This window comes from Gymnoscopelus braueri (genome assembly GCF_963280865.1).
Source record: "Gymnoscopelus braueri genome assembly, chromosome: 3".
NCBI classification, from domain to species: domain Eukaryota; kingdom Metazoa; phylum Chordata; class Actinopteri; order Myctophiformes; family Myctophidae; genus Gymnoscopelus; species Gymnoscopelus braueri.
Window position 1 is genome coordinate 26,223,150 of NC_137612.1, and position 26,286 is coordinate 26,249,435.

The 26,286-nt window shown below is 40.7% G+C and overlaps 1 protein-coding gene across 2 annotated transcripts in view; it reads left to right on the forward strand.

Moving 5' to 3' along the window:
* Positions 1–26,286, forward strand: part of rnf123 (ring finger protein 123) — a 202,847-nt gene that overhangs the window by 67,958 nt on the left and 108,603 nt on the right. For both annotated transcript variants that reach the window (XM_080423938.1, XM_080423937.1), the window contains exons 32-36: positions 2,813–2,952; positions 5,371–5,427; positions 7,362–7,493; positions 11,071–11,146; positions 15,826–15,910. In XM_080423938.1, the coding sequence (XP_080280064.1) occupies positions 2,813–2,952; positions 5,371–5,427; positions 7,362–7,493; positions 11,071–11,146; positions 15,826–15,910 (490 nt within the window). The remainder of the gene's footprint in view (positions 1–2,812; positions 2,953–5,370; positions 5,428–7,361; positions 7,494–11,070; positions 11,147–15,825; positions 15,911–26,286) is intronic.

Here is a 26,286-nt window from a genome sequence, read left to right on the forward strand (position 1 = left end):
CTGTCACCTCCCTCCCGGGGAGTGAGACACTGAGGAGTATTTCCTCCTCCACTGCTTCCAGTCCTCCACTCCCCGCCATCATTGCCATTTTTTGCTGTCCTACCCTAATAACCCGCCTTGCTTAATCCATTAAAACCGGGATCGCATCTGTGTAACCACTTTAACCATTATTTTATACTTTGGTTCTTAAAAAATAGCAGATATACAAGCTCATAGCGCGGCACAGAGTGCCGCGCTATGAGCTTGTAGATCTGCTACCGTGAAAATTTGTCTTTGCTTCTGGGGGTCCCTGGAACAACATATTTTGAGATGGGGGGTCCGCCGCCTAATACATATCATTTCGGGGCTCCTTGACATGAAATAGTCTGAGAACCACTGAATTATAGCAACATTATTTCTTTTCAGAAAACTGTTAGGATTTTGAAGACATTTTGTGGAATCAGCCTCAGATCTTAATGGGTTAATTTGCATCTCCTTTTTTTCTGTGCCGTCTTTCCGTACTCTCGTGCTCTATTTTTTCGTCTCGTGCGTTCTCTGTCACTCGCCTCCCACTCTGTCCTCCTGTCATCTTCCTTCCTTTTTTCATCTGTCACTTTCTTATTCTCTCTCCCTGTCGCTCCTTTCCCGTCCTCTCCTTCTCTTGCGGTTTGTCCTCTACCTTAAATTCTATTTAATTTCCTCTCTCTCTCTCTCTCTCTCTCCCTCTATTTCCCTCTCTTTTGTCCTTATGCTTCTCTTGATTATTTCCCCCTGTCTTGTTCAGCCATTTTTCTGATGCCAGTAATCTCTCCCTGTGGCTTCCCGGTAGACAATAATACATTAAAGCACAGCCTCAGCAGCTCCCAATAATTACAGCCAAAGGTTAAAGCACTTGTTTGCAGAGGTCCTGACTCCTGACATCTGATTGGCTTTTTCTTTCCAGTCAGATTTATTGGGAGTAAGGGTTTTGTGTTGACCTACTGCTTGTCAACGTGTCCCTACAGCCTAATCATTTCTGTTTCCTTCTCTTTTTTGTGGGTTGCATTGTTCAGTTGTTTGCTTTACCTGTCATCCTGCTCTTATTCTGCAATTCTCTTCTCTTCTCTTCTCTTCTCTTCTCTTCTCTTCTCTTCTCTTCTCTTCTCTTCTCTTCTCTTCTCTTCTCTTTAAAATTGTAGGCATTATTTACCCAGAATAGGTCATAACAGTGGCGGCCATTTTGATGTGCCACAGATAATCATGACCATAAAACATTTGATTCTGTGTCAAAAAATATTTGAAAATGTAATTATATTATTATACTATATTTGTGTAATGTAGTAAATACCCTTTTTTTTTGTTGCAGTTTTCAAATATTATTTGACACAGAATCAAATGTTTTTAGCCTGGATGGCTTGGTTCCAGGCTTAACATAATTTATATAAATATTTTCTGGAATCTCTGAGAAAGATTTATGTGTTTTCTATCTGTGGCACCACAAAATGGCCACCACTGCTATACCCTATAGCGTGCAGCTTTTGTAAACCATCCCATCCATTATTTCTCAGCTGACCTCGCCTTACCTCTCCTCCCTTTACATTGTTTTCGCTTCAAGCACCTAGTGCCTTTTCCCCTCTCTGCCTTGTTCCCCATAGTTGAGAGCTTATTAAGTGATGTACAAGCCTTTGGCTAGACAAGGTGTCGTAATACTAAAAGGCCTGCATTTCACAAGAAGAATTACACACCTTTACCTCTCTTTTACCCTGGGTATCGCCATAATAAGTTTATCAAGGCAATGTCCTCGGTCTTCTATCCCTGATAATTATATTTGAAAGTGATGGCTGTTGTCTCTAAGCTAAACTAAGTTATCTGTGGTAGCTACGCATTATACCAGGGAATAAACACACATGCTCAGTTTATGATGTAAGCAATCTGTGTAGTACTGTGAATTACACACACCCAAAGTAGAATTGTTCTTAATGTTCAGGAGTAGAAGGAATTGCTAGTAGACCACAGAAGTAGCCCCACAAAAAAATGTTTTGTTCTATATACAGTATGTTTTATATTTGAAATACTGAAATATTTAACTTTAAAATATATAATTGAAGTCAACGGGAATGAAATATTTAACTTGATGTTATAATCAAAGGGGCTCTGATCACGCTTAAGCCTTGGCCAAATTTGGAGTCTGTTAACTGTTGCACTTCTTCACCCAACCAATCCTCTGCGCTAATACTGTAGTACCACACAGTTGTTTTTTAATAGTTTGTTTGGTGGCGACGACCACACTTTTTTATTTTTCAATAGTTTGTTTGGTGCGACGACCACACTTTTTTCTTTTTCAATAGTTTGTTTGGTGCGACGACCACACTTTTTTTTTGTTCTGGGCTATGATCCCATAGCATGGGAGGACGCCCGTCGTTCAGAGTATGGGGAAGTCTCCCCATTGGCTTAACGGATTGAAGGACAGCCAATGATAAAAAGGTCGCTAGAAAGTGTTTAGAAAGTGTTTAGTAGTAGTTGTTGCTCTTCCTAGACCAGGCTGCAAGCAACCTGGTAAAAATATTTTTAATAGGACTTAGATCACTGCCCTCTGCCATGACTGTTTGAGAGGCACTTCTGTCTAGCTGCTGCTTCTTCAAAGACAAGTGACATTCACTTACCCCTATACTGCTGTCTGACTGGCTATTTGTTAGTATTCAATTCATCATTTTAAAGCCTTTTCCATCATTGTTGCTCTTTTTACAAGGATTACAGAGTTCATGTTTCAGTACAAAGACACCCTCACATGCCGGTATTTACTCCTCTGAATGGCACATTGATTAACCTGTATAACCTTATGTAATTGGTTCAGAGCCCTGTCCGTCGCTGCTGCTTCAGAGACACATGGCAGAACTTCTGAGTGTGGACAAAGAGATGGCGGCCTCCTTCCTCAACAGTGTCCTCAACCAACTCAACTGGGCCTTCTCTGAGTTCATAGGCATGATCCAGGAGGTAAGCCAATGTACCTCTGAGCAAGGCACAATGTGAGCCGCTTTTGACTAGGGTATCTATTTCTTTAATTAATTTGAACTCTGTTCCACTAACAAGTTTACCACTTTCAACCTGGCATTCCTAGTTGGGGCATGTCATTATAAGTGAATATGTTTACATGACCCTATACTGTAGTAAGAGTTGGCTCTGTGCTTACTCCACTCCTTTTTCCCTCTACACCAAATCTCTTTGACCAAAAAAGCTTATCTACAAGCTAACAACACTATGTATTTTAACTACTTTCAACCTCCTGTCCCACTTTTGTACATGACATTATAGGCCAAATGTTTCAAAAAAGTGCAAAAATAGCAGATCAACAGCAGATCTTTTTTTTTTTTTTTACCATTTCTGAATAGAGCTTAAGTGGTTAAATGCAATCAAGTTCAGTTTGTGTGTATTTTTTGTCTATGAAAAAGTCATGTGGGTTTATTTATTATTTGTATAAAAAGAAAAGTACACCTTTTGACAAAATATTGCAAAAAAATACAAAAAACAGTAATTAGTAGTCTTAAAAATCTGTCATCAGTCAGGCTCTAGTTGTAGCTTTGGTCAGTGTTACTTTCTGCATGACGGGTTGACATCCAGGATGACTGATTGGCTTGCTGTTTCCTTTCAGCGCCTGGCAGGCTGACAATCAGCCAGCAGCAGGGGAGCTGCCCATAAATCTGTCCTCAGACAGCTAATGGACACGACACAGGGTTTAAAGGGAAAGTCCACCCTAAAACAGAATTTATTTGTGCTAGTACAGTGACCTTGGACTGTCTAACTAATGTAAAGGCTGACCGTGGTACATTGTGATGGAAGCAACACTGCTGCAGCTAATACAATTGGTGGTTGGATTAGATTTTGGTTTATATACGTACAGTATGTGATCATGCTAATTGACAATAAGCAGCAGTGTTGTCAACAGTGTTGTCAGTACGTTGGCACACCTTTTGCCAGGTCAGCCCAGCCCATTAGATTGTTTTTAACCTTTAGATGACATCAAACTCACCCCTGGCACAAAAGTTGCCTATGATGTTGTTCCTCCTTAAGTCTATACAGTATCTACAAACATAAATAAATAACCGTCTCCCTAAACTGGAGGTCAAGAACATAAAGACATGATTTTTGAGGTCAACACTTTTGTAGTGCAATGACATTGCATTAGCGATTGACTTTGTGAACTCATAGAATTCTTGTTGATCCAGATGAGTTTTATTTGAATGTAGGGCTTACAGCTAGGAAGAAATGTAACCATATCTTATTTACGGTAAGTCACCATGGGACTAGTTGTATCATCAGATGACATTCCATTACTCACAGCTATAGGATGTCTCATTTTAGGTTGGACTTTCCCTTTAAACAAAGATCTCATTTCATCGCATTTTTGTTTTGTCTCCTGAGCTCGCACCTAACCAAAATCCAATCAATGTCTCATCAAAATGGTAATAAAATATTAATTATTGAATCTTGATCTTTTGAGTCCAAATTTTACAAAAAAAAGTACAGCCAATTTATTTTGTGACTCCAGTGGTGTGTTATTAACCTTTTAGAAGAAGCTATTGAACACTTTTCTCTGCTGACTCTAAAGTTGAACTTAGTTTCGAAAGGCAGAGTTATTCCGCTGTGGCCTTGGTTGCTTCAGCACCGAAGCAGCTCGCTCATTCTTTTTCAATTTTGTTTTTTTGCTTAACTCATTCACTGCCTAGAACGACTAAAACGACTTTTGTCCTTTAAGCCCCCACTGCCAAGAACGACTAAAACGACTTTTAATTTTTTAAAAAAAATTTTTTTTTTTTTTTTCTTTTTTTTCTTTTTTCTTATTTATGTATTTAATTTTTAACCTAAAGACCAAGGAGATATGATGTGTTGCCACACTAGCATTTCGCTGCTTGTACCTGTACAAGTAAATTATCTTGAGTCTTGTTATATATGCATTTTATTCTCTCAAAACCTTGTACAGTATACTCTAGATGATTGATTTATTCAATACCATACATCCTGGATGTGTGCACCAAATTCTGTACCCTCATTTCACTTGTGCATTCAGTCTATTTCACACCATATCCATTTTAGTATAGAGAAGAGACCACTAATTTTATAAATTTCACTAAACATAACCCAAAAGATACGTAAAAGGTTAGCACATCACACAACATTTCATTTATAGCTTTTCCCCCACACTACTTCTATTAGTTAAAACATGTTCTTGCATTTGTTGGACTTACAGTATTAAATATGACATACTACATACATTTAAGGTAATATTTTAAAGCATTTAAAAAAAAATGCTGTGGACCACCTGCAATTATGTCATGGATCAACAGTGGTCCGTGGACCACTGGTTGAGAAACAGTGCTCTAAGAAAGGTGCCTTCTCCTCTCTTTCCGCTAACAGATTCAGCAGGCTGCAGAGCGTCCAGAGAGGAACTTTGTGGACACACGCCAGCTCAAGGTAGAGTACATACCTCAGATTTTCTAAATCTTTCAAAAATGCCTGATGTATGACTCCAGTGTGAAGTTCTCCCTGTCAGTGATGATTTGGGGTGCCATGTCATCTGCTGGTGTTGGTCCACTGTGTTTTATCAAGTCCAAAGTCAACACAGCATCAGGATATTCAGGAGTCCTTTGTGTTTCCGTATGTTGACAAGCTTTATGGAGATGCTGATTTCCGTTTCCAGCGGGACTTGGCACCTGCCCACAGTGCCATAACTATTAGTAATTGGTGTACTGACCATGGTATTACTGTGCTTAACTGACCAGCCAACGGGCCTGACCTGAACCCCACAGATAATAATAATGTTGTATTGTCAAGAGGAAGGTGTGAGATACTAGATTCAACAATACAAATGAGTTTACGGCTGCTATCAAAGCCAACCTGGACTTCCATAAGACCTCAACGGTGCCACAGGCTGATCACCTCCATGCCAGGTCTATTGATGAAATAATGTATTCAAAGTAACCCAGACCAAGTATTGAGTGCATAAATTAACATACTTTTCAGATGGTCGACATTTCTGTATTATAAATCAAATTTTTTGAGTGGCCTCATGTAATATTCTAATAACAAAAAAAAAGTTTTAAATATTACATTTTATACGCAATGAATATAGAATATATGAAAGTTTCACATTTTGAATTATATTACATAAGAAAATGAACTTTTCCACGATATACATTTTTTATGAGAAGGATCTAAGAAAAATGTAGCGGGGAGCACCCGTTTACATTTTTGTACTCACTTGTACTGGTTTCCCACATGTACAGAGAGAGAGAGAGAAAAGAAAGAAAAGACTAAAATAAACCTCTTACAGAAACAAGGGTTACTTTTCACAAATTAGTTAGTTAGTTAATATTCAATTATTACCCAAAGCTTTGTCCCCCTTGTCTTACATGGTAGAAACACATTTACCATATCTGTATTTTCACCTTGTGTTTCTTTTCTGTTTTTCCTTCCACACGCTGACCTCATTTATTTTAGTTTTTGATGGAACATTCAGCCATCGCCATTCTTGCAACAAAACTATATATTGCCTCCCTGAACAGTGTGAAAGCTTTTCACTTATTGATTTTACACAGTACCTCTAGCCCATGAGATTAAACTGCACCAGACCCACATCAGCTAAATGAGTTGTTTACCCCATTCAATCTTGATGCTCTCTTTCCATTCTTGTCTAATTGTATGCTTGGGTCAGGTGCATTGATTGCAGCAACAATAGCAGTGCCAGCAGTTCTATTGTTTTTAGGTAAATGAATAAGCAAAACTTCAGTTGTGTAGCACTTAAAAATGAAAGTTTCAAGGTGCTTCACTACAGTGTCATAGTGGGATTTTTAAAAAACCTTTATTTATAACCTGGCAATTCAATAAACACAAGGAAACAGTTCACAGAACAGTAAACACACAAAACAGCAAAGCATGAAACAAATGCCAAAGAGAAACATTTTATTTTATTAATTTTCAGATAATCTGTCATCAAGGGGAAGTAACCATAATTTATGGGGCTTTGGGCCCTGCCTTGCTTTATGCCTTTATTTTGAAAAACATTTTAGAATAGTTTAAATAGCCGATCTACATCGACACGTTGTGAGCTTGTAGATCGACTATTTGAAGTATTTTAAAATGTGTTTCACAACAGTAAAAAATGCCCAAAAAGTTTAGGCATAAGGGGTGATGATAGGGCCCTATGGGCCCTATTTTGGGCACCGCCTTATCCATTATCCTTCTTTGCCATTTTTTTACTATTTTGAAAAGCATTTTCAAATAGTCTACAAGCTCACAACGTGTCGATATAGATCGGCTAGTTGAACTATTTGAAAATGTTTTTAAAAATAGTAAAAAATGGCAAATAAGTTTAGGGAAAAAGCTCATTCTCTCCCTCCTTGCTTCAGGTGTGTGCCACGTGTTTTGACCTGTCAGTCAGCTTGCTGCGAGTTTTGGAGATGACTGTCACCTTGGTACCGGAGATCTTCCTGGACTGGTCCCGCCCCTCTGCTGAACTGCTCCTCAGACGATTGGCTCAGGTTAGTCCACACCAGGATGCAGAAAACAATGAGCTACAGTAAAAAGAAAGGTTGTTGCCTCAACACGTGGCATTCCGTAATGGCCAATTTGCAACCATAGCAGTGCATTTAACATAGTATGTTTTCTGCCACAGCCAAAGAGTGTAAACTGTAAATGATTCATACACGTACATCAGACTTTGAAAATTTGTCGTACTGCTTTGTATTGGTTCACAAGTCTCAAAACATTGTTATTTTCGGTAGATATACTGTTATTCAGAATTAATTCATTGAGTGCACAACAGGTAGTAGCTCTTGATCCAGCAGGATCAAGAGCTGAGCTTGAAGAGATGTTGGCTGTTCCAGTCACACAAAGGTCCTTATCCCCTCTGTGTCAAGGTCACTGATGTCTCAGAACAAAAATGATCTTCTCCTTCCTTCCAATTACCAGCGCTGAGTCGTTTCTTTTTTTTTAGATCATTGTCTCTCCTTTCATTGCTCGTGCTTTGATAGCTCAAAGCAATTATGGAAATTTTGAAGAAAGTCCGTAATTGGGTTATTGGTGGGCTACTGTCTTGCCTGAACATGAGACAGCTATTAGGGCAATTATCATTTGGCTCCATTTGGTGTTTGAGTGCTTAATTAGGTGATGCTTAGAAGGGGGCTCTGCCTGCTCATTGTTTAAGTTATTGTTGGGAAGTAGTATGGAAAGGTTGATGGGGACAAGCAAGCCATACGGTTGGCAGAACAAGACACACACACACACACACACACACACACACACACACACACACACACACACACACACACACACACACACACACACACACACACACACACACACACACACACACACACACACACACACACACACACACACTTGCTTGTGGTTGTCCATCATGTGAGATGACTCCTATTTGTGAGTTTTCTGGTGGCTGTTCAGAATCTCATTTCATTCGCCCTTGCGGACAGGAGCAGTTTTCATGCTCCATAAAATTATGCGTCGTTAATCTTATCTGTGTGTGTCTGAAGTCAGCTCTTGCCACTGTTATCATCATTCCCAACGTACTTGTTGCTAATGCTCTGTGAGTGCTTGTTACCCTCAGTTGCAATCAGAGTTATGGTACCTCTGAGAAACAGCAGATGACTGGTTGTCCTTGAAGACAGCACGCACGCACGCACACACAGACTTACACATTTGGTAATAAGTTTAATTAAAAATATCAATCACTACATATCTCACTTTGCTTTTTACCTTTTTACTTAAAGCTGCAATCCATAACTTTTGAGTGACTAAAACAATATTTCGACCAATCTGTATGGTATGTTAACACATTGAGTGCCAGGTACTATGCATCAAAATCATCCTTAGAGTGCCAGCGTCTTTTTACCGTGTTTTGACGCTCTTTGGACAGCCGCAGAAGCCACAACGTACACTCAGATGTAAGTGCACGGGACCCTCCCCCGGGGGGTGGGGGAGGGTCCCGTCTATCCACTGGAGCAATAACGTTTTACCGTGATCGGCCATTTTGGAGCGATCACCCGTTCGCGAAGCCGCGCCTCCGACCAAGTGGAGCTTACTATATCATCGTGCTTGCGTTGTGTGTCTGTCCCATATTTATGGTCTTTCCGTCTGTGTTCACGCTCTCATTCTCTCATTGGCTGGCTCCCCCATGTGACTCGAAACTCCGTGCTGAAATGCCAGCAGCTGCACTGCCTGTATACAGCCGACAGAGTGCGGCAGAGTGCACTACTACAGTGTGGTTGAAATATGGCAGCCACAGTCAATCTGCGTTCGCCTCCAGCGTTCGCGCGTCTTACTTGTGTATATTCTGTGGTCGGGTAGGACCACTACTAGTTGACAGGTAGTATTGCATGAAGCTCAGAACACAATATTTCCTCTGCCCAAAAAGGCTTCCTTTATTCGCTCGTGTGGGGGACATGTTAGGGATCCCCCCCCCCCCCCATGCTAGCTTGTTTGTGTCAATTAGAGCCACATCTGCCATAGGGCATGACAGGCTTCTAATTTGCCAGAATGTTGTCTCAGTAACCCCCTGAGCTGGGATTGGTGTCCTTTGAGAATGCGTCTTTGTTAGTGTGTGATGATTGTGCCTGCATCTTTTCCTGTGTGTTCATGAGAAGGTTTGTGTGTGTGTACAGTATGTGGAATTGGAAATGTGCATGCTTGAGTGAATGTGTTATGATTCTGTGTGTGTGTGTGTGTGTGTGTGTGTGTGTGTGTGTGTGTGTGTGTGTGTGTGTGTGTCACATCTACACATAATGCAGTTCCACTAATCAAGAGCTTGATTTTCACCTATCCACTCAATCACACATTCACTCTGTTATGTTATGGCCCGGCTTAGGCCACAACAAATAAAGGGGAAACGGGAGATAACGGGATAATTAAAATACGACTTCAACTTCACTTTATTGTCACAACACAAGTTAGCAGGTGTAAAAGAATGGGTGAAGTTCTTTTCAGTGCAAGCTACTGTACCCACACATTGCAGTTACATTTTAACCACATGAACCCTACTGTCCCTATTCTGTGCATGTCGTCATAAGGAGAGGACAACATGCATAGAACCCCGAGGTATAGACCCTTGAGGGACCCTGGTCAACAAAGTAAAGTATAATACGTAGGGTTTAAGTGGTTAAATAAGAACAGGATTAAACATATCAAATATCAAAACAAATATCAAATTTATATATAAAGTTTGTAATTAAGACAGAGTTCCTCAGACTCTTGTACAAATGAGTCATGGGCACCAATGTGCATGAGCATTTATTACTGACATGGCGACAGGGTTCAGTGCCCATTCAGCAGCCCGACAGCCTGGCTGTGGAAACTGTCCCTTGGTATGTCTGTTGTTGGCATCTGATACTGCGGTATCACACCTGCCTGACGGTAGCAGTGTCAACAGATTGTGGCTAGGGTGGTAAGTGTCTTTGATGATCCGCTTAGCCGTGCCTGGCATATAATGACCTGGAGGGAGGGAATCTCACCTCCCGTGGTGTGCTGGGCCGTCTGCAGCGCAAACTGCGTTTTCCTAGGGAGTTGAAGGCAAGGGGAACGGGGGGGGGAGCGCCTGCTGAGATGCTCTCAGCAGGAGGAGCAATGGTCTCACTAAATAAGTGTAGAGGAATAGCTTGTGGAGTTTCAGCTACTATGCATCCCAGAAATATATAGATTATAAGGATTTGTAATTTGTAAGGAAATGTAAATATGGCAACTCAACATCTACAACTGTTTCGCCAGGTTTTATTTTTGTTGTTTCTCAAAAGCGTTCATCCGTTGTCCGTCAACAACACAGCCGTCTGTTCTTTGACTTCTGTGCGCTGACTCTCTCCCCCCCCCGCCCCCCCCCCCCCCCCCCCCCACCCCCTTGCCTTCAACTAGGCAAACGCTGTTCGCGTCTGCACCACCCTCTGTAGCTCTCTGCGATGAAGGGCAGTGTGTGTCCTAGTGCAAGACACTACACAACTCTACCCTTTCACTCATGTTACAGAATGTCAATCTGGATAGGATTGTCATATAACATTATTTAATTAATTAATTTAGTTATGTCTGTCTGTTTGTCCGTGTCTTTCTATACAGCTGTTGAACCAGGTGTTAAACAGAGTGACGGCAGAGAGGAACCTGTTTGATCGAGTCGTCAACCTGCGACTCCCAGGTACACACACACACACACACACACACACACACACACACACACACACACACACACACACACACACACACACACACACACACACACACACACACACACACACACACACACACACACACACACACCTCCCTCCATCCATGGAAGGACACTTTCCCATGCTATTTTAAGCCTGGCAATTAAAGCTCCATTGTGTGATACATGCCCCCCACGATAATCAAGGACAATTGTGACACATCACTTCACGATTGGAGTGCCATTTCACTAATTAGGAGTATGTTACCCAGAAGCCAGCCATCCTACATAGTCTGTTCCTGCTTGCTGCTATCTCTCAGAATAAATTAATTGTGGGTTGAGCCAGGTCATTGAGAGACGTTTGTCAGAATCATAATCACATGATTACAAATAATTTGGAGATTTATAGAACAAAACGCTTTTGATTAACTAAAGTAATTCATTTTAAGTCATGTGGGGTAGATCTGTCATCTGACCACAGAAATTACAATAACATTTCAGTCACCGGTACACAGTATCTCTATAGTCATTAAACCAAACTGATCTGTCGGATTTGTCATATTCCATCCTGATTAACACATCGTGTTCCAGAGGTTTATTAAAATAGGGTACATCCAGTGCCAGCATATCTTCCATCCACTTACGCTGATATGTTTCGTGCTGTAGAAGCCCCTACGCGGACGTGCATGTAAACAAAGCCTGCGTGCGAGACGGCGGAGGGTTCCGACTAACGCCTGGAACAATAATATTTCTAACGCGATCCTCCATTGCAGAGTGATCGCCGATCGAAAACGGCTCACTTCCACCACGTTAAAAAGAAATAGGAGATATTAAGCTTTTAGTCAAGGAGTTAACATTGGAGTGGACGAACGGAAGCCTTTTTGACATGGATCCACATCCGGCCTCTCCTTCTTAGAGACTCCCGTTAGAGCGCTAGAGCGCCCCACGTGGGAAAAATATATATAAAAAAGAAAATGGGCCAAAAACGGTCCGGACCGTTTATGGCACATAACGCATAGCTTCTCAAAAACGGTCCGGACTGTTTTTGGCACACAATGTGTTAAGATTGGCTTCCAAAGTTTGCTGCAGTAGTCAGTTTTTAACAAAATCACTCAAATCACAGCAACACAACACAGCGTGCGGGGTTGCACACACATTGCCACTAGGTCAAGAAAGAAATGCCACACTACATTTCTCAAATCAGCCTTATGGTGGCGCTCTAACAGGCCGATTCACATTTTTACCTATAAGTGGACAGATCGGCGTGAAACGTTGCATGCACACTCCCTAGAGGCCAAGTAAAAACCTCTGCCCTGCATTTTTTCACATCTGCCCTTTATAGCGCCACCAGGAGGCTGATTTTTGGAAAACACATTTCTTAATATTACTCCTAGAGATTTTGTCTCCTACAGTATTGAACAAAATGCCTCAAATCATGAACGCTGCGTCCGATTTCCGTGAAATGCCACCCTTTTTACATTGGCTTGTTATAGCGCCACCAGCAGGTTGATTTGAGCAAAACAATTTTTTGGAACAAAATGCCTCAAATGATGAACACGTCCGATTGTCGTTAAAAGGCCCAGGAAGAAATGGCACCCTTTTCACATTGACCTATTATAGCTCCACCAGGAGGCCACAATAACCTACTTGGCGGAGACCTGTGCTCCGAGGAGCACTTTTTCTAGTTTTATTATATTTTGCATAGAAAATAATTTGTCAGTGATGTCACTGTCATGCAGAAGTTTTTCAGATTCGCTGTGCAGCGGTTACCATCAGCATGCACTGCTTTGGTTGAATTGACATGCAGTAACCACGGCTACTAATTGAACACATATTTTTTTAATTGATTCAGCATTTTCCCCCAAACATTGTTGATTATTCAAGGCTTGATTATTTATTTGACAGCCATAGCCATAGTGGGTGTGTGAAATTGTGAGTGTAGAAATTGTGCTGATGTTATTTGGGAACCCAGACATTGCTGAAAATTACATTTCTTTGTTGGCCTGTTCATCCACAGTGCGGGGAAACCTAATGTGTTGATGTTTATTAGAGAGGACGACAAAAACCCAGTTACTGCAGCTGACCTTCAAGAGAAATCTCACCGTTAATTTGCCATTAGTTGCGTTGTGTTTTAATTGTGTGCACCAGCCTTGGTGCATTTGCTTCATCATAATTTGTATGTTGTACTTGTACGTATCTGGCTGCTTTTGTACAATATGTGTTTGGTCAACATTATTGCTGTTCATTGTCACTTTGGTGCAGACATTCGGTTATGTGGTGGTGTGCTGTTTGCAAAAATTACATTACTGAACACACAATCACAGGTGGCATACACACAGCATGCCACCTGTGATTGTGTGTTCAATAATGTAATTTTTGTGCTCTAAAATTCTACTGGTAGCCCACACAACAGCACACTGAATATTCATCTTTGAATCTTTGTCCTGTAGTCTTGGGTCATTCAGTTGGAGGATGATTTGTGCCCCAAACCACTTCTTGTTTTGTGGCAAAAAAATGGAAATTTGACACCTGGTCACGGCCGCATCATTCCACGAAAACATTTCACAAGTTTAACAATGTTTCGTTATTAACCACTTAAACCCTCTATTCTTAGAGAAACGGACTTGAGTTACAACTGTACTTGGATCGCTTTTTCCCGTAAGAGATTACACCAAATCTCTTTAGCCAAAAATAGCAGATCTACAAGCTTGTACATCGGCTATTTTTGGCTAATGTTTCCACCAGAATATGGATGCTGGGGTTCAAGGGGTTAAGGTCTTGTACTGTACTGTGTATATATACTTTATGCATATCAATATTATACTGCTTAGACTGATGATAGATTATTGGTTTACCTATGATTACTATTTCTATGCAGTTGATGTATTGTTAAAGTACGACCCCCTGTGTTTGTGTTTGCAAAAAAACGAACACACTAGTACTCCGAGCACCCCTCACAAAATGTGATTCATTTGGCACGAGAATAAAAATGATTGCATTACAACTCACATTGGTGCTCAGGCCCTAATAAATGTGGGGACATCATGGTACTACAGAACAGATTGTGCAGGGTCCTCGCCAAAAGATATTTTCCTCTCTCTCTTTGTTCATTTGAGTCAGGCATTTCATGTGACTTGAGGAGAGATTAATTTCCTATTCAGTCACGTATGCTCGGGAGAGAACAGGCAAAGACAGGGGCCAAGGGAAGCCAATGATTGTGGTGTCTTAAAAAGTGTCAGAAATGTCAGAAGACATCCAAGCTAGCCCTATATTCTCTAGCCTCCAAGCTGATAAAGCAAATTTCACAGCAGGAAATTGAGTTAGGCTCTATCCGAGAAGAGTGGTCTATCAGATATGATTCATGGAACTGCACTGTTGTACATTTGTGCTAGCTTTCAGCTCAGGGTGGCCATAATGATGAAAAGGGATGGGAAAAGGAAATGGGGTGAAGTATTTAATATGTTACACTCCACCGATGATGGTAGAGTCGCCTGATAAATAGATTTGCTTATCTGACATTGGACAGTGGTGACTGTCATTAGGCTTAAATAGATTAGACGGTGAAGGGGTGTGTGTGTGTGTGTGTGTGTGTGTGTGTGTGTGTGTGTGTGTGTGTGTGTGTGTGTGTGTGTGTGTGTGTGTGTGTGTGTGTGTGTGTGTGTGTGTGTGTGTGTGTGTGTGTGTGTGTGTGTGTGTGTGTGTGTGTGTGTGAGAGAGAGAGTGTGAGATATCCAATTATAATGAATCATTGCAAATCTGTGGTATTCAAAGCACGGAGCAGGTAGGGTTACACAAAGAGCATATTTTGAAAGGGACACATTATTTTTCTGGAAGAGATTTCAATTAAATTTTATGAAGCAAAAACTCATGGCAACGAAAAACTCCCCCTTAACTGCAAGAAACGTCAGGCAGACCCAGGCTCTAGGGTTAGATTAGGTGTAGACGAAAAAAGGAGGGGACCCCTTTGGGGACCCCGGCCAACAATATAGGGTTCAAGTGGTTAAATACAAATAGTTATAGAAGGTTAAAACATCCGCATACTGGTTTAAAGCTCCCAAATAATTGCTCAACGTTTCAACCTTATATTTTATTAATGGCGCAACGTTTCAACCTTGTACTGTAGGTCTTCATCAGGCAGATGGGCACGCAAACTCCTCTTTGAGCTAAATACAAATAGTTGCCAAAACAAAATCCATGTCTAGTCCATTCATAATGTGGCCCTGGTCTGAATAAAAGATGCAAAACAACTGGCTGACTGTCATTTAATGTCTGACAAACAATCTGCTCTATTGATTACCAGTGGTAAGTGCGGCACCAGAGCACTACCCTGTTCTTTGCTTGCAGCCAGTGAAAAACCACACCCCACTTCCCCAGTCAGTTTGTGTGGAAACTAGACCAGCGGTAGCCTGGAAACCAGACAAATCTGCCACTAGTCCAGCGGTACACCGTCGCCGGAGATTGAAGGCTCAAAGCAATTAGCTATTAACTGTAGCTTTATAAGTATACGTAAAGATGGTCATGTTTTATACTTAGTTTGTTGTACGATTTCACTATTCTCTAATATTTTTTTTAACTTAAATTTAACATCATTTTTGCCTATAATGACATGACCAAAATATGGACGCCAGGTTTAAAGTGTTAATAAGACTTTATGTGTTTGTTTGTTGCAGGTCTGGAAAGTGTCGACCACTACCCCATTCTTGTCGCTGTCACTGGTATCCTGGTTCGAATCCTTGTGGACGGGGAGAGACAGGGGTGAGTGTTTCCGATTAGGGTGTGAATGTTTGTGTGTATCTGGATGTGTTACAGAAATTTCCCCCATATTACATCCAAAGGGTGTTTTGCCCTTAAAAAGGAGTAATTTCATTCCCCCACATGGATTTCACTGCCATTTTGTGGCACTAGATATTTGTTTGCAATGATTTGTGATTCTAAAACGATGAGGAAAAATGTGTATATGCCCAAAAGTTAGAGAAAAAACATGAAATTGAAAAACGGTGTTTTCTCAACACTCTCCCTTAATGAGGCTTTGGACCGCGCTGTTAGCTTTTTGTCGATTTCATTTCATGGTGCTTCAACGCAGTGAGGCTTCCAGACTAACTGCTGTGTCTACGTTTATTACTTCTAGATGGCTCTCGAACCCAAATTAAATTTAAGAGAAATCAGTTGAAAGTTTTGAGTGCTTGGATGGTGAGTTCGGCCCTACTGGATTTGTCCTTCTTTTAATCCGTGCAGTGTGCTGCTCAGCTGAAGGATTTTTGTGTTTGTGTTTGAATGGATGATTACGTTTTGACAATGCAGAGGAGTGAAGTTCTTATACCTACAGAGACACTTTCATGTTGCTGGCAGCAGTTAGTTTAGAGACGGGATAATTCTTCTTTGTCTATGTAATCTCTCCCAGACACACACACACACACACACACACACACACACACACACACACCCACACGCACACTCACACACACACCTTTGCTACCATGGTACTGCATTGCAATCAGACCCACAATGGGAGCATAATCGGGTGTTGATGCGCTCCAGTGTGGAAGAAATTCAATTAGTGATCCATAAAGGCTGTGGCTGGTGCCAAAGAAGTCCACGGGCAAACACGAAGACTTGAGACTTGATGGGAACCATCCACTTTTGTCAAGACAGTGCTGATTTGTGTGTGTGTGCATTTGTGTGTGTGCATGACACAGAGAGAAATACTGAAGGAGAGAGTTTGCGTGTGTCATTTATGCACGTGTCGACGTGTGCACATGGCAGTGAGAAATGGTGTCTATGTGTGCGCGTGTGTTGCTGGGTGATTTGTTTATATGCTTGTCTGTCTGAATTAATTTTCATGTGCCATGATAACGATAATATAATCTACTGTATACCAGTGAAATATAATGAAGTATTATTACAGAGATTTGGAGAGTTTGGGGGAGGGGGGTAACTCAGATTACAGGGGACATTTACAGGGTTTGTGTGAAGTTTCAGAAGACCATTTTTGTCATTGTCTCAATGTCTTTCTCAATGTCTCTCTTATCCTCATCTTTCCTCCCCTATTTGTCAGTCTCATCTCTCACTCTCTTCATCAATGTCTCTCTCTCATATCTCTATCTCGACTCTGTGTCTTCCGTCACACATTATTTGTTTCCCATCTCTCTCTGTCACTCCCTTTGCTCTTCCTACACAGTAAAACCCTCAGCGATAATGTATCCATTTGTAACTCAGAGAGTGTATACTGTACATATAAGCAAATGGACCCATAAACTCTCAGTTAAATTAACACTGACACTTACAGTGTAGCCTCCCTCTGTCACTTACAGCATTCAGTGTCAACATTAATCTAATGTGTGGTAACATTCCACTGTGTAGTCATGGTGTTGCTTCAGGCAACTGGCTCCTTCTCCCTTTCCCCTCCGCTCACTCTCACTCTCCCTCTCTCTCTCCAACGGCAACCACATCTTGAAAAGCCCACATCTGATTAACACCGACAAATTAAACATGTCAACATACAGTATGCTCACTGCACGTCAGAGAGACGGCATATATACGTGCGTGCATGCGTTCACGTGTACCAGACAGATAGAGGATAGACGTAGTTTGAATCAGACAGTGTACGTATTAATATTGGGCCGTGCCACCAGATTTGAGCTCCACTGAGCGACCCTTTCTAGTTTGGCCTATTTTGTTGATGTCCTTGAAGATTTGGTTTATCTGTATATTGTTTATACTGTAGTTGATTCATTGTATTTTACATAGACCTCATAATAACATTGCAACTACAACATACAAACACAAACACACAGGTTCATTCTATTTAGCTTTAGCTGTAGCTAAACAATAATTTACAACGGACAAGGGCTCTAATTACAATGATAGATGGAAAATAGCAACATAAGCAAAACTATAACAACAGAGGAACAACGCAGAAACATCCCTATCCCTCTCCCCGATCATAACGTCCTTATGTTACTTACACTCTTGTCTGTAGCATAACTGTAAACAACAAAGTTCACCTGCTGAATGAGGGGAGAACGTGATGACACACTTTGAAGTTAGTATTTATTTTAAGCCAATCTGTTTGCAGAGCACCATTGTTTGATGTTATATTTAGGCCAATTATATGGCAGAATGAGAAGAAACTCTAATAAATTACAGTTACAGTTTGCATATTTATTTTTTTATTAACTAATTAAGCAACATTTCTGAAGTCACCTTGACATCATTTTATGTTGCCCTAATTGGCGTATTTGGAGGAATATAGTTCAAAGTCAGGAAATTATTAGACTGTTTTGTGTGTGTATCTACTATATGTGGGTGTTACTGTTTGTGTCTATGAATGAGATAGTGTGTGTGTGTGTGTGTGTGTGTGTGTGTGTGTGTGTGTGTGTGTGTGTGTGTGTGTGTGTGTGTGTGTGTGTGTGTGTGTGTGTGTGTGTGTGTGTGTGTGTGTGTGTGTGTGTGTGTGTGTGTGTGTGTGTGTGTGTGTGTGTGTATGAGATACTGTGTGTGTGGGGGTGTGTGTGTGTGTGCGCGCGTGCGTGTTTGTGCACATGTGTATATAAAACCACGTAAAATAGGTTAAAGGAGCTACACCATGAATTTAAAAAAAATATTTGATATTTAATATCATATGGTGTATGTCCCTCAAACCTTTTTCAAAAGGTTTGAGCCTAAATCATCACTCAGATATACTCATCCCAAGTCAATTGTCTCTGGCTTATACAGCACTTTCAGCTGCAATACCAAAACGTCCTATTGTGCAGGGGGGGGCTACTGAGCAATTGTGTTGCTCAGTAGCCCAGTAGCCTCAGTAAAAAAATTATAAAAAAAAGAAAAAAAGAAGCATCTAAGAAAAATACAAAATCGAAAAAAAAACACTTTGAACATTTTTTAACAATTCCACCAAGTGTTTGAGGTGCCTGTTTCACCCACTTCCGGGGGGCGGAGCCAAAATCCGAGCCCGAAGTATTTGTTCGTAGACCCCCACTTAGGGGGGGTAGAAAAAGTTTCGGAGCGATTCAGGCACTTTTCATTTAACATTGGGTTTGCCATCATTAATGTTTGTGACATCATAAACATTTCCATTCTGAGATCGCCTGTTCAGACACGCCCATTCTGGAAATCCATGAAATGAGAAGGAATGACTGAATAAAAAAAAACAACATTTTTTTGGGTACAAGAGACACTGGGGACCCCAAAAAATACAAAAAAACAAGAAAAAAGTGATTTTCATGGTGTAGACCCTTTAAGATATTTCTGGAACAGTGAATAAAAGAAGTTAAAACTGGAGAAGAAACAGGACAAATCAGACAAATAGAATGGGTGCCTGCCTGGTGGCTCAGCCAGTTAATGCACAGACCCTGTTGCTTGTGAGCTTGCTTACCGGTAGTTCAAATCAGACCTCCGTCTTGTCTCACATGTCTCTCCTCTCTCTCTGCCCTTGATTTCCTGTCTCTATACTGACCTATCTGAGAATAAAGCATAAACATGCCGAAAGTAAATCCCCCCAAAAAAAAAAATTTAAGAAAGAAAACTTTTTGGGCCTTTAATGTCTATTATACAGGCCATGATGTGCATATGTTTATATTTATATTAGGGATGTACGATATTAGCATAACAATTTAATGTGGGAAAATATCTATCGTTTTTTGAAAAGAAAAAAGTGAAAGTTACAGGAGTTCTTACTGCATGGTGTGTGTGATATGAAATGTGAGTTTACCATAATCACAGTAATCCTTAATCATATTCAAGGGCTTTTGGAGAGAAATGAGACTCCAGTCACTTTCAAATTAGAGCCCTGCAAAGCGAAGGTGTGTGTGTGTCTGTGTCCAGCTGACGCTCGTTGGCGCTTGTTAATGTTATAGGCATCAATTGTAGCCATTTTATTTTATTAGAAATGTGATGTTGTTACCTGACAATTAGTTGACTTTTGGTGAAAAAAACAGCATATATCGGTATCGGTTGATATCGGTATCGGAAATGAAGAGTCAGACTGTATTTACAGATGGCACCTGTATTTCTCTGGAACTCTCAGTATCAGCTATTTACAGTACTTTAACTTTACCCTCTTTGTATGCTAGGGGGAAAAGCATATTTTATAGAAGTTAACAACCCTCCTAATTCCAGAATCTTCAACTCATTTTAAATTCGATCCATAACACAAGGCTTGTTTGGGACCTATTGCCTGCACATAGCTGGAGTTAAATTAGTTTCTAGGAGACAAGCATAGTGCTTGACAGAGAGGATATGTGCAGTATAATAAGGCTGGTAGCCATGCTACTTTAAACAGGAGACAAGCTACTTGAAACAGGAGACCTTGATGTTTAATCTGGTGGAGTTTGGCTGTATTTGAGAAGAGTTGGCCCTTTATTCTTAGGCAATGCTCATTAGTTAATGAGCATGCAGATTTGTCCATACTGGACATTTGCAATGTGTTGTCAACGCTATAATCCCTGCAGAATCTTCCAGCTGGCAGTGGTTAGATAAAGGCCTATCTTCCCCCAAAAGACTTGAAAGGGAAATTGACACATTCATTTCTTTGAGGCTCGATTACTATAATTCCATCTATGCAGGAATTGACCAGTTGTCACTCAGCCGCTTGCAGCTGGTGCAAAATGCAGCTGCCTGCCTCCTCACAGGCAAGACAATACGTGATCACATCACCCCGGTCTTGGTCTCAGTTCACTGGCTCCCTGTGTATTTTAGAATACATTTTAAGCTTTTATTGTTTGTTTTTAAGGCCTAAACGGCCTGGCTCCTCCTGAACTTCTGAACTTGTATACTGGCACACCCCAACTAGAACGTTGAGGTTGGCTAATCACTTGCTTCTGTTTGTGCCTTAAACCAGCCTAAAAACCAGCGGTGACCAAGCCTTTGCGGCAGATGCCCCTAGGCTATGGAATAGCTTGCCCCTTCATATACTGTACACGAGAGGCTTTTAAATCATTATTAAAGAAATGTTTAAGATTACGATTTTTTTAATCGTCTGCCTTCAACTCTGAGTGAGTATCTCTGGCCCTAATTTTGTATTGTTTCCCTTTATTTCTGTATTTCAATTGTGTATCATACTGTTTGTTTTGTCTTTTGCCTTTTACTGTTTAATTATTTCTCTCATTTTCTGTACAGCACTTTGGTAGATTATGGCCATTTGTGCTCTATAAATTAAGAGTTTTGAAATTCAGAGCAACTCCTGGAAGATTCTAGAGTGGCTGTCATAGTCTCCTGGCTTGAACCCCATAGAAAGTCTCTGGTGGGATTTGAAGAAGGCAGTTGCAAACCCAAGAATATTAGTTAACTGGAGGCCATTGCACCTGAGGAATGGGCTAAGATTCCTCAGGAACACTGCCAGAAGCTGGTGTCTAGCTATGCATCACGTTTGCAGCAGGTTATAACAACAACAGGGTACTCTACTAAGTACTAGATGCTTAATATTGAGACTGCAGTAGTCATTGAAAGTGGCATTTTGTGTTGAATATGGAGTAATCTATTAGTTGAGCTATTTAGATTGTTCTTGTTTGATTTGTTTATTGCAAACAGCTTACAGTTTGTGAATTTAGCCAAAGAACCAAATATTCAGTACAACTGTATACAACATTTCAAATAATGAGGTAAAGGAATGATAAAGTAATACCTGTGAAAAAGAAAGCTCAACATACAGACGGCTCAGAATGCAAGATTTGCATTTTTTTAAAGCACAAGCTGATGTCAACTTGTGACAGATTTATTTATAATGTATGGTCATCTGCTCCAGGCACTGCACGTACTAGTACAGGGATGCACCAATTCACCTGCTTTTAAAGGGGTCATTTTTATGTCTACTCAGGCTTTTGCGTGGCTCAGGAGGTAGAGCGGCCGCTTGGGAACCGGAAGGTTCCCAGTTCTATCCCGGGCTCCCCCAGAGTTAGTGTCGAAGTGTCCTTGAGCAAGACACTGAACCCCTAATCGCTCTCGATGAGCAGGTTGGTGCCTTGCATGGTTTCCTCCGCCATCTGTGTATGAATGGGTGAAAAAAAAAACTGATGTGAAAAAAAAAATGATGCACAATCATTGTAAAGCGCATTTACCCCATACCGTTTTTAAGTTGCTTCATTCAGTATTTGGATATTTGATATTAATTTTATCAGACACGCTTTTTGTTTAGTTAAGGCACAAGTCTTACAGCATGAGTCTTATTTATTATTTTCAGATTCTTTTTAAACAGAATGTAACTACATTGCAAGTAAATCATTTTCATTGTTTAACCCCCCCTCCCTCCCCATCCCCCCATCCAGGGACATCAACCACACAACAACAAAATCACTATACAAACACATGAATAGAAAGAAAAATAAAATAAAATACAAATACCGATACAGATACAAAACACAAAAGGCCAAAAAAATAAATAAAGACACGCCCCATTCCTATACAAACCAATTGTAACTTCAAACTCCCTTTTAACCATGATAGATGAATCGAAAACACCGTCCTTGGTTCTGCTGTCCTTCTAATACGTGGGGGAGCCGTGTATTTTCAATTACTTTTTACATTCATTTTATTATTTATTTTCTTTCCCAAAAAATATAAAAGATAAATGAAAAAAGTTATTGAAAAACATGCCCCTCTCACACAGTAGAAGGAATTAGAAGGATTCAGAAGTGCAAGCTGAAAGTAAGGTTTGTAATGTATGCACGGATGGAGGGCAGTGGACAAGGCCTCCATGTGCCAAAAAGTTTGAAGGGAGATGTCGGCCTCCAAAGGAGGGATAGAAACATCGCTTCATCCTTTGGGGGCCAGACAGGGAGCTGGATCTGCCGGATGGAGGAGAGGTAACTATCGATCATTTTCTGGTCGATGTTGAAGCTTGGCAAGAGTAGACTGGACAGGCTGGCCGGAGAATCACCCTCAGCTAGATTAGCCAGAGGGGCATAGTGGTTTTCAGCTTAATGACACCATCTTTTTGTGGGTCAAAGAGTCGGAAAGAGAGCCTTCTGCTACCCTTCTCCACTTCAGCCCATGTCGTGAGATGGAGGGGGGGTGAGGGAGCTCTTTCCACCATTTATTCTCAGTCAAGGAGACAAGGAGAACTGATGTGGGCAAGCCAAAGCCCTGTGGCTATCATTGCGCACAGCACGGCTTACACACATTACAGTAGGCTAATAATTTGGGTGCTCAGGTTGGCAAATGACACGTTACTTGAATTTGTTCATTAATAGTTATTTCCAGACAGCCTGATTGAATTGCGTTTCTCTGAGCAACCAGCAGATCAGTGGGCTGCACAATGGTTAGCTGGCAGTACAATTGGATGTCAAATGTTAATTCATGTCAAATAGTAAGCGTTTCACCTGACCGGCATATGTTTATCCATATCCATGTCATCATGACTCGCCTAAAAGTTTTAATTTGCAAAATGTTCTGTCCCATTAATAATAAAAAAAAGAAGTCTCACTCTTATTCTGTGATGGTTTATGTCCTCATATGTAGCAGTTAATAACTGTATCCAAGTCCAACTTTGATCGGGTGGTCCAAATAAAGTCCATCATTTATACAGGGTTTATTTTCAGTCAAGGACCAATGGTAACTGCTGAATTTATACAAAATCTGTCTGGACCCGCAAAACCTATTTTAGCCAACTAATGCCAATAAATGTGTTGACAAAAATGACATAAATGTTGAAACGTATTATTTATTCTACACATTTTTACAATAGTGGAGCACGTAAGAATCTATGTCTCATATTTCAGCAACGATAAATAAAATAAAATAAAGAAACCTTAATTTCTATATTTTTTCTATAGCTACAGGGAGCCTCAAGGGAAGGGCTAAAGAGCCACATGTGGTTCCAGAGACACAGGTTGCAGACCCCTGGCTTAAAAGAACCACATCAAAAAGTAAAAAACATGTCCCAAAATGCATCTCACTTGACTGGCAAAATAGCGCCACCTACTGCTTATTTAATGAACTATCTCCCAATAATCACATTGTATTAGTGGATGGAAACATGCATACATTTGGATTTAGTTTTTCCGACTTTCTGAAAATTTGCTTCATATTTTCGAAACGTTTTTATGTAACGTTTTAATAACCCAATTACTGTCGTTTTGAAAAAAGAAATCACATCCAATACAAACACCTGGATGTGAATCGCCCGTGTTACTGTCCGCTGCCTCTGCGATCCGGTCGATTTGAAGAAATAATCCAGCGTTTGAGGAGAGAACATGGAGAATGAGTAGGGAACATAGAGAACATGGAGAGTAGGCCTTCGTTACGAGACTTCTCATCTTATGGTTTAAACTTTAAGGGGAGCTGGTCAGTCAGTAGTGTGCTTCAGACCGGCTCTGACTGCGCTGGAGTGACGGCATAATTGATTGGACCTACTTTTGTGCAGGGCACTGGCATGATGTAATTCATTTATTTGAGAGCAGCTGTGTAAGATTCCAATAGTATAAACATTTTAAATAGTTTTCATACACTCTTAATATTCTTCTTAAAATTAGATTTGGCCTTCTAGATTTTCTGGGTGTTACTTTTAATAAATTAATACATTTTTGACTATTCTAAGAAACGTTTTCAGAAATGTTTACACGTCAGTGAAATTTATCGCTGGGAACATCCCTATTAGATACCGGTACTCTCTAATCCAACCTATCATCCCTATTTTGGGCAAGCCATAATAGGCGAACATTTAACATTTTTAAAAGTAGCGACGATATAGCAGATGTACAAGCTCACAACCAAGCTCGCAATGTTATGCATAGCGAGCTTGACTGGGTATTGTGTCATACGATACCATCGTATGATGAAGTATGAAATAGGTGTGGTTAAGCGCTGACACCATACGTGGTGTGAAGGGAACACGGACATCTTACTTAGTGAGCTCACCCAGAAAACTGAGAAGAAAAAATAAATCACACACAACAGCCTAGTTTAAACTTAATTCAAGAATACAATGTTTTGTTTTGATAGCCTGGAAATCTGTTATTTTGTACAAGTGACACCTTTGTGAATTGGAGTATAAATTAGGCTCAAGTGTTTCCATCAACTCTCTCTCAGCTTCTCTCTCACTCACCCACTCTTTCTCAAATAGAATAGGTCAATACCGCTACAACTCTCTCTCTCTCTCTCTCTCTCTCTCTCTCTCTCTCTCTCTCTCTCTCTCTCTCTCTCTCTCTCTCTCTCTCTCTCTCTCTCTCTGTAATAAAACGCACATGTCAAAACTATAAGGACTAATGTGCACAGTAAAGCGGCAGTGGCTCAGTAGGTAGAGTGGCCATCTGGGAGTCGTGAGGTTCTCTGTTCGATCCCTGGCTCCTCCTGACTGCATGTGTCCTTGCACAAGATCTGGCACCAACCAGGTTGGTGCCTTGCATGGTTGCCTCTGATGTCGTGTGTGGATTTGTGTAAATGTGTGAGTGTATGTGAAGTATACTGTACCGTAAAGCACATTTGAGTGATCTTCAACGAAGTCCATTTACTCTACCATCTCAGTGCTTAGTTAATTGGGGTGTGGTGCTTTGCAGAGTCAGCAGCTAGCATGTTGACTGCTATTCAATAGGGACTTTTTTGTAGGACCACCAGGCTTTTATCTTAATTGGTTTCAGGTCCTTCCTCTTGTTACAGACAAAACAGAAAGGTGGACTGCAGAACCCATGTGGATGTTGATCGTTAGTGACTGAGAGTGATGTGGTTAACAGTTGTACGGGCTACAGGGACCACTTAAGCGTAATTTATTCGCAAGCAAAGAAAATAGTCACAAATGACATTGCAAATATTTTCAACTGAAAAAAGTGTTTATATTCGTGAGCAGCAACTTCATTTGATCCTTGGCGTCAACATATATATAAATATAAATATATATATATATATAATATAAATCCTGATAAAACTGATCCAGAGGTGGTGCAACGCAGGCGATCCTGCATTCTGCATTGTCTGATTAAATGCATGTCTGATAATATGTGTGTGAGAGCTGGAGGGATATGAGTAATGATCAAATAAAATGTCCCTGTACCAAGTGGCACAATTCTCTCACTTCACCTTCTGTGATTTGATTGAGTGCCATACACACACACCTGTTGTAAGAGCCTCTGGCCGCAGGCTGCTCTATTATAGACACAGTCAATGGTTGTCAGCTCCATAGCCAATCATTCTTATACTGTAAG